Source organism: Triticum dicoccoides, chromosome 7A, assembly GCF_002162155.2.
Source record: "Triticum dicoccoides isolate Atlit2015 ecotype Zavitan chromosome 7A, WEW_v2.0, whole genome shotgun sequence".
NCBI lineage: Eukaryota > Viridiplantae > Streptophyta > Magnoliopsida > Poales > Poaceae > Triticum > Triticum dicoccoides.
This window is the reverse complement of record NC_041392.1, coordinates 613175832-613184751: the sequence shown is the minus strand read 5'-3', so window position 1 is coordinate 613184751 and position 8920 is coordinate 613175832. Positions and strand designations below refer to the sequence as shown.

The 8920-nt window shown below is 42.7% G+C and overlaps 2 protein-coding genes across 2 annotated transcripts; both read right to left on the bottom strand.

Moving 5' to 3' along the window:
- LOC119328753 (tyrosine N-monooxygenase-like) lies at positions 1-2066 on the bottom strand. The gene is made up of 2 exons (XM_037601731.1): positions 1092-2066; positions 1-732 (listed from the first exon to the last, which is right to left on the bottom strand). Exons 1-2 carry the CDS (start codon positions 2064-2066, stop codon positions 97-99), a joined length of 1611 nt encoding a protein of 536 aa, XP_037457628.1. The 3' UTR covers positions 1-96.
- Positions 2067-5409: 3343 nt separating this feature from the next.
- On the bottom strand, positions 5410-7472 carry LOC119334570 (tyrosine N-monooxygenase-like). The gene is made up of 2 exons (XM_037607110.1): positions 6498-7472; positions 5410-6141 (listed from the first exon to the last, which is right to left on the bottom strand). Exons 1-2 carry the CDS (start codon positions 7470-7472, stop codon positions 5506-5508), a joined length of 1611 nt encoding a protein of 536 aa, XP_037463007.1. The 3' UTR covers positions 5410-5505.
- Between the last annotated feature and the right edge of the window lie 1448 nt (positions 7473-8920).

Here is an 8920-nt window from a genome sequence, read left to right as displayed (position 1 = left end):
AAAAAAGAATATTTCCTTCCTTTATTAGTAAGTATAGATTCATCAAAAAATAGCTAGCACACTCGCCATATGGGTGATTCATAGCTCGCTATTTGCTCAACAATGCATGAGAGGGTAGAGGTACACCGGAAGACGTGGCTCAGCATGTAGCACTAGCGGCTGCTCTATGAAGAGGTCGTGCTTGGACTCACTGAGATTGATGGCCGACACCCCAGCCGGGTTGGTCCAGGTGAAGCCATGTAGGAGCCTGCCAAAGAGCATGACACTCATGGTTGTTCCTAGTGATGCCGCGATGCATCCCCGCCGTCCGGTGCTGAAGGAGATGAACCGCAATTTGCTCTCAGTAAGCACCACATTGATGTTGTCTCCCATATGACGCTCTGGCTTGAAGTGGAGCGGTTCATCCCAGACGGTTGGGTTCCGGCCCAGGGCCAGCCGGCTGAGGATGACGTTGCTACCCTTGGGCACGTGGTATCCTGCAACAATGGTGTCGGCAATCGCGACGTGCGGCAGGTTGAAGGGAGCGATTGGGTGGAGGCGAAATGCCTCACGTATGCACGCCTTGAGATAGTTGAGCTGCATGATGTCTGACTCTTGCACCAGTCGCTCGCGACCGACCACCCGGTCCATCTCCTCCACCGCCTTGGCCAGCAATTCTGGGTTGTTCACCATCTCCGCCAGCGCCCACTCGACTGCGTTTGACGGGTTATCTATGGCCGCTAATATTATGCCCTGCATGCATTCCATGGAGATAAATGTAAGTTATTACAATTTATACCTTTGCATAAAGAGAGATTACATTGAATAATTGGAATTTTAAATACAGTTTAAGTTGAACTCACATCAAAATGGTAGAAAATTACAATAATGCTATGTTTAAACTATTAATTCATAATTTTTTATTCTATTGTTTCCATTTTCTAACACCCGCGAAATACGGAATAAAATCTTGTATTTAATAGTGTGAGCTATTACCTTCTCTCATGGATGACGTATTAGTACCTTGTAGGACTATGAGGCAGTTGGTCACTAAATTCAATCTAGGCCCTTGAACCATCTTAAAATTTCTCATTAATTAATATTATGCTTACCTTGGACTGTGCTTTGACCTCATCGACGCTGAGCAACGGCTTGTCGTCACCGTCGGCGAGCGTGATGAGAACGTCAAGGAAGTCCTGGACTCCGTCCTGCCTCTCGCCGCTGTTCCACTGCCTCCAACGCTCTTCGATGAGCACGTCGTGCAGCCTATCCACTTTTGTGTTGGCCTCCTTAATAATTTTCTCGTAGCCGTCGAGATCTAGGCCAAGTAGACACGGGAGGTAGTCGCTGACACAGAACGCGTAGGTGAACCCTAGGAGGGCGAAGGAAGCATCCATGTGCTCCACCTCCATCGGCCCCGGCCCACCGTTCGGCTGAGGCTCCCCGAAGTACCGTTGGCCGAAGACAAGCCGGCGAATGACGTTGCCGCAGTAATGCCGCGCGACGTGCCTGACATTGACGTTGGCTAGTCCCGACATTGAAGATGACAGCCCCCCGGCGGTGAGGTTGTAGATGTAGCGCGTCAAGTTGTCAGCTTCATCGGCGCGCTTGTCGTGGAGCCACTTGTGACGGGAGGGGCAGATGATCTCAGAGGTGAGCACCTTGCGCATCTTCATCCACTGGTCGCCGAACGGCGAGAGCACGGCGTCCTTGTACCCGCTGCTGATTGCACCGGAGGCGAAGGTGAGTGGCCGGGATGAGAAGTTTTTGTCCTGCTTCTTAAGAACCTCCCTTGCGATCTTGGGACATGTGATCGGAACGACGTGGACGCCGCCGAGGCGGAAGCAAGCGATGTCGGTGCCCATATCCTTCATCTCGCGATGGATCCAACGGAACGCGGGCTTGTTGAGCACCATCTCGGGAAGGCTACCCACCACTGGCCATGGCCATGGCCCCGGTGGAAGTGGAAGCGGCACCGTCGCCGATGAGCACGTGCCACTGTGGACCTTGGTCTTGGTAATGACAAGGTATATGAGTGTTATTACGATGAGCAGCTGGGACACAACAAAGCAACAACAAGCCAGCATTGTGGAGACTGCTGCTTGCAAAGCGCACACAAGCTTGCGAGGTAGCTTCCCTTGTTATCGTTGCGTAGGGAAGCCAACTTTGCTCTCCATGCTACTCTGCCCATGAGAGCGAGACCCCTCTTTATATGTTATCTCCGTCCCAAAAAAATGGCTTAGATTTATTAAATACGAAGGTATCTACGTATCTAACATTAAAACATGTCTAGATATATTCCTCATGTGTGGATCGATCGTTTACCACATTTATCACATGACATTTCAAATGTATTTATCCTGATACTAATAATAATAATTGTCTATAGAATGAAAAATCTTCTATTTCTAGATTGTCTTCTATTTATTTAGATACGAAGGTTGATACTAATAATAATAATTGTCTATCTAAACATATTCAAAACAGGATAAAAAGCTTCTATTTATAGATTGCCTTATATTTATCTAGATAAGAAGGCTGATACTAATATTAATAATTTTCTATCCAGACTTAATGAAAACTGAATAAAAAATCTTCTATTTATAGATTGTCTTAGTTTATCTAGATACGAAGGATGATATTAATAATAATTATTGTCTATTCAAAAGTAATAAAAATACAATAAAACATCTCCTATTTGTAGATTATTGAGAGTACTTATCTGAAAACTAACCATAATTGTCTTTCCAAAAGTATTTGAGACGCGAGGATGATGGACCATATGGGCAACTTTCGGTTTATAGAGATGGTGGGACCATGCATCCGGGATTCAATGAGATGCTACATAGAGACCTCCCATTTAGCGGTGTACGCGCCAGCGAATGACGGAGCGCGTAACCCCCGCTCCCCCGCGCTGCCTCATGGACTGGCCCATGTGTGTGTAGGGAAAGCGGAAGCATCTTTTTTTTTTTGCTTTTTTTAAATTGTTTTCCATTGTAAGACTAATTTGGGATTTCAATATAGTTAAAACTTGTGAAATGTTCGTGAATTTGAAAATTGTTGATGATTTGAAAAAAATGTTCGTGAAATGATAAATGCTGACGGAATTAAAAAATGTTCACAAAATTCCAAAACAATTCTTGAATTAAAAAACTGTTTGTGATTTCAAAGGAATGTACATTTTTTTGAATTTGATGAACATATTTTGAACATCGATAAACAAATTTGGCATTTTATAAACATTTTTTAATGTGATGAAATTTTTTTCTATTAAAGAATTTTTTTTGAAAAAATTATGAACACAATTTGAATTTCATGAACAAATTTATAATTCAGTGAACAAATTTTGAATGTGATGAACATTTTTTAAAAACAATGAACAAAAAAATAATCTGATGAACATTTTTTTAGTTCGATGAACAAATTTTGAATTTTTATGAACATTTTTTAAATCCGATAAAAAAATTGAATTCGATGAACATTTTCTGGATTGTTGAACATTTTTTTACATGGTTGAACATTTTTCGAATTCGATGAAAAAAAGGTGTTGACGATTTCAAAAATAAAAATTGCCAAAAATAGTCAAAAAGTGAAGAAGATGAAAATAGAAAAATAAAAAGGAAAAGAAAAAAGTGAGAAAAGGAAAAAGGAAAAAGAAATAAAAAAATGAAAGAAACAATAAGAAAAGAAAGAAAAAATTTAAAAGAAAAGAAAAACGAAAAACCAATATAGAAAACATAAAAAAACCAAAAAACCGGTTCTGCAAGGTTATAGAACCTTCCAAAAACCGGTGGCAAAATAAAACCGGAAAACGGGCCGGCACATACACTGAACAGGGAGCCCGACAGGGAGGGGGGGTGGCGTGCTATGTTGCTAGCGGGCGACCTACGTGCTGTATAGGATCCCGCTGCTACATCATGCATGGGACATGCATGCACGACGCAGGGAACAGTGGGCTCGTGTGGGCACTGTTAAAAGATGTGTCCAAGCACATGCAGAACTGGGCACGTACGTATGGACTTCGGTTCGGTGTGGCTTGAAAGCTATGGAAAACCAAAACATCGAAAAAACCCAGGAAAAACCAAAACATCGAAAAAACCCAGGAAAAACCATTTAAAATGCCGGAAACGCGTGTGAAAAAAATTAAATTATGAAGGGAGCGCCCAGAGCGCGGCACGTGGTGGGGTGGCTGAGAGTGCGCCAAGTGGCGCTGATCGTTGCGAGGCTCCCGAAGGAGCCCTCGCCAACTAGTTGCTCCCTTTTCATTCTGTTGCTTTCGTTGTGTTTGGTTCGACTTTTGTTGTACTGATTTTCTGATTTTTTTTTTCTTCCAAGGTTTGATTCCATTCCAGTATTTCTTGGGTTTTTGTTGGGTTTTTCCTTGAGGTTTTTATTTTTTTATTTTTATTTCAGTTTTCTTTTTTCTTTTTGATTTACTAGCACATATGCCCATGTGTTGCAACGGGGGAGAAATATTAATCTTTATCATCAAAATTAATTGCAAAAAATAAAAAATCCATAGCAAGAGAGGTAGCTCCCTGGTCACACATGATTTCATGTTTCGTGAGTGTGGCGACGAGCTGGTCGTATGCGTCAAGTGTGGAAATTGCGATTTCCTCCTCATCCTTAAATGCCTCATCGGTCTACCCCAACCATCTGCTTTTCGTCTTTGGTGTAAATTATAATGATTTAGCCCACAAGTCCTTTAATTATGCACCATGCACATCGGCATGAGCTTGCAAGTTTAATCACGTCTTTATTTCTTCCATTGGCCAATAATAGTCTTGAGTCTTTAATCGGGTCTTCATTTCTTTCATTGACCTACAATCTCAGTTATTCAGTTGGGTTTTCACTAGTTCCATTGGCCCATAATCACAGATCTATAAGCGTGTCTGTATTGCTTTCATTGGCCCATAATCTCAGATCTGATCACCCTCGAAATATGCGTCCTCATTGCATACCTCACTCTCTGAGTCTTTTTAATATTTGTTAGGCTACTTATTGATTCTCATGGCAATTTGTTTGCGTATATAAACTTGTAGAATTAAAAGTAAGAAAACTATGTGGTACTATTTAATTGATAAACCAAAATAGAAAGACTATTATAGGCTGCTATGCTGCCCTCCCTGGGACTTGGGCCGGAAGAAACAACTCAAACGGAGTTGCCCTATATGCGCCGACCTACTTTCATCCTTCGTTGATGATAAAAAAAAGCATCGTCCTGTATACATTTAATCTCTATTTGTCCAAAAATAATACTAGATGGGTGGTTTTTTGGCTAGCACGTACTGTTCCAATGCTTTGGACAAGCCTAGGATGATCCAGCGGCGCATGAAAGAAACCGGCTCTCTCGTACGTGAAACGAACAAAACCAAAATAGCCAGCATACGTGAAAATCATTCAAAGTGGAAGGAAACAAAGCGGGAAGAAAAAAAAGAATATTTCCTTCCTTTATTAGTAAGTATAGATTCATCAAAAAATAGCTAGCACACTCGCCATATGGGTGATTCATAGCTCGCTATTTGCTCAACAATGCATGAGAGGGTAGAGGTGCACCGGAAGACGTGGCTCAGCATGTAGCACTAGCGGCTGCTCTATGAAGAGGTCGTGCTTGGACTCGCTGAGATTGATGGCCGACACCCCAGCCGGTTTGGTCCAGGTGAAGCCATGTAGGAGCCTGCCAAAGAGCATGACACTCATGGTTGTTCCTAGTGATGCCGCGATGCATCCCCGCCGTCCGGTGCTGAAGGAGATGAACCGCAATTCGCTCTCAGTAAGCACCACATTGATGTTGTCTCCCATATGGCGCTCTGGCTTGAAGTGGAGCGGTTCATCCCAGACGGTTGGGTTCCGGCCCAGGGCCAGCCGGCTGAGGATGACGTTGCTACCCTTGGGTATGTGGTAGCCTGCAACAATGGTGTCAGCAATCGCGACGTGCGGAAGGTTGAAGGGAGCGATTGGGTGGAGGCGAAATGCCTCACGTATGCACGCCTTGAGATAGTTGAGCTGCATGATGTCTGACTCTTGCACCAGTCGCTCGCGACCGACCACCCGGTCCATCTCCTCCACCGCCTTGGCCAGCAATTCTGGGTTGTTCACCATCTCCGCCAGCGCCCACTCCACTGCGTTTGACGGGTTATCTATGGCCGCTAATATTATGCCCTGCATGCATTCCATGGAGATAAATGTAAGTTATTACAATTTATACCTTTGCATAAAGAGAGATTACATTGAATAATTGGAATTTTAAATACAGTTTAAGTTGAACTCACATCAAAATGGTAGAAAATTACAATAATGCTATGTTTAAACTATTAATTCATAATTTTTTATTCTATTGTTTCCATTTTCTAACACCCGCGAAATACGGAATAAAATCTTGTATTTAATAGTGTGAGCTACCTTTTCTCATGGATGACGTATTAGTACCTTGTAGGACTATGAGGCAGTTGGTCATTAAATTCAATCTAGGCCCTTGAACCATCTTAAAATTTCTCATTAATTAATATTATGCTTACCTTGGACTGTGCTTTGACCTCATCGACGCTGAGCAACGGCTTGCCGTCACCGTCGGCGAGCGTGATGAGAACGTCAAGGAAGTCCTGGACTCCGTCCTGCCTCTCGCCGCTGTTCCACTGCCTCCAACGCTCTTCGATGAGCACGTCGTGTAGTCTATCCACTTTTTTATTGGCCTCCTTAATAATTTTCTCGTGGCCGTCGAGATCTAGGCCAAGTAGACACGGGAGGTAGTCGCTGACGCAGAACGCAAAGGTGAACCCTAGGAGGGCGAAGGAAGCATCCATGTGCTCCACCTCCATCGGCCCCGGCCCGCCATCCGGCTGAGGCTCCCCGAAGTACCGTTGGCCGAAGACAAGCCGACGAATGACGTTGCCGCAGTAATGCCGCGCGACGTGCCTGACATTGACGTTGGCTAGTCCCGACGTTGAAGATGACATCCCCCCGACGGTGAGGTTGTAGATGTAGCGCGTCAAGTTGTCAGCTTCGTCGGCGCGCTTGTCGTGGAGCCACTTGTGACGGGAGGGGCAGATGATCTCAGAGGTGAGCACCTTGCGCATCTTCATCCACTGGTCGCCGAACGGCGAGAGCACGGCGTCCTTGTACCCGCTGCTGATTGCACCGGAGGCGAAGGTGAGTGGCCGGGATGAGAAGTTTTTGTCCTGCTTCTTGAGCACCTCCCTTGCGATCTTGGGACATGTGATCGGAACGACGTGGACGCCGCCGAGGCGGAAGCAGGCGATGTCGGTGCCCATATCCTTCATCATGCGATGGATCCAACGGAATGCGGGCTTGTTGCGCACCATCTCGGGCAGGCTACCCACCACTGGCCATGGCCATGGCCCCGGCGGAAGTGGAAGCAGCACCGTCGCCGATGAGCACGTGCCATTGTGGACCTTGCCCTTGGTAATGACAAGGTATATGAGTGTTATTACGATGAGCAGCTGGGACACAACAAAGCAACAGCAAGCCAACATTGTGGAGAATGCTGCTTGCAAAGCGCACACAAGCTTGCGAGGTAGCTTCCCTTGTTATCGTTGCGTAGGGAAGCCAACTTTGCTCTCCGTGCTGCTCTGCCCATGAGGGCGAGACCACTCTTTATATGTTACCTTCGTCCCAAAAAATTGGCTTAGATTTATTAAATACGAAGTTATCTACGTATCTAACATTAAAACATGTCTAGATATATTCCTCATGTGTGGATCGATCGTTTACCACATTTATCACATGTCATTTAAAATGTATTTATCCTGATACTAATAGTAATAATTGTCTACAGAATGAAAAATCTTCTATTTCTAGATTGTCTTCTATTTATTTAGATACGAAGGATGATACTACTAATAATAATTGTCTATCTAAATATAGTCAAAACAGAATAAAAAGCTTCTATTTATAGATTGCCTTATATTTATCTAGATAAGAAGGCTGATACTACTAATAATAATTGTCTATCCAAACTTAATCAAAACAGAATAAAAAATCTTCTATTTATAGATTGTCTTAGTTTATCTAGATACGAAGGATGAGATTAATAATAATTATTGTCTATCCAAAAGTAATCAAAATATAATAAAACATTTCCTATTTGTAGATTATCGAGAGTACTTATTTGAAAACTAATCATAATTGTCTTTCCAAAAGTATTTGTGACGCGAGGATGATGGACCATATGAGCAGCTTTCGGCTTGGAGAGATGGTGGGACCATACATCCGGGATTCAATGAGATGCTACATCGAGACCTCCCATTTAGCGGTGTACGCGCCAGCGAACGACGGAGCGCGTAACCCCCGCTCCCCCGCGCTGACTCATGGGTTGTCCCATGTGTGGGTAGGGAAAGCGGAAGCATCTTTTTTTGCTTTTTAAAATTGTTTTCCATTGTAAGACTAATTTGGGATTTCAATATAGTTACAACTTGTGAAATGTTCGTTAATTCAAAAATTGTTGATGATTTGAAAAAAATGTTCGTGAAATGATAAATGCTGAAGGAATTAAAAAATGTTCACAGAATTCCAAAATAATTCTTGAATTAAAAAATTGTTTGTGATTTCGAAGGAATGTGCATTTTTTAGAATTTGATGAACATATTTTGAACATCGATAAACAAATTTGGCATTTCATAAACATTTTTTGAATTCGATGAAAAAAAGGTGTTGATGAATTTAAAAATAAAAATTGCCAAAAATAGTCAAAAAGTGAAGAAGATGAAAATAGAAAATAAAAAGGAAAAGAAAAAAATGAGAAAAGGAAAATGGAAAAAGAAAGAAAAAAATGAAAGGAATAATAAGAAAAGAAAGAAAAATTTTAAAAGAAAAGAAAAACGAAAAACCAATATAGAAAACATAAAAAAAACCGGTTCTGGAAGGTTCTAGAACCTTCAAAAAACCGGTTGCAAAATAAACCGGAAAACAGGCCGGCACATAC

Excerpts from the sequence above, each read along its gene's own strand:
- LOC119328753 (XM_037601731.1), bottom strand. The coding sequence starts at position 2,066 with ATGCTGGCTTGTTGTTGCTTTGTTGTGTCCCAGCTGCTCATCGTAATA. Across the intron at positions 733-1,091 it reads AGGTCAAAGCACAGTCCAAG|GGCATAATATTAGCGGCCAT; the intron begins GTAAGCATAATA and ends GAATGCATGCAG.
- LOC119334570 (XM_037607110.1), bottom strand. The coding sequence starts at position 7,472 with ATGTTGGCTTGCTGTTGCTTTGTTGTGTCCCAGCTGCTCATCGTAATA. Across the intron at positions 6,142-6,497 it reads AGGTCAAAGCACAGTCCAAG|GGCATAATATTAGCGGCCAT; the intron begins GTAAGCATAATA and ends GAATGCATGCAG.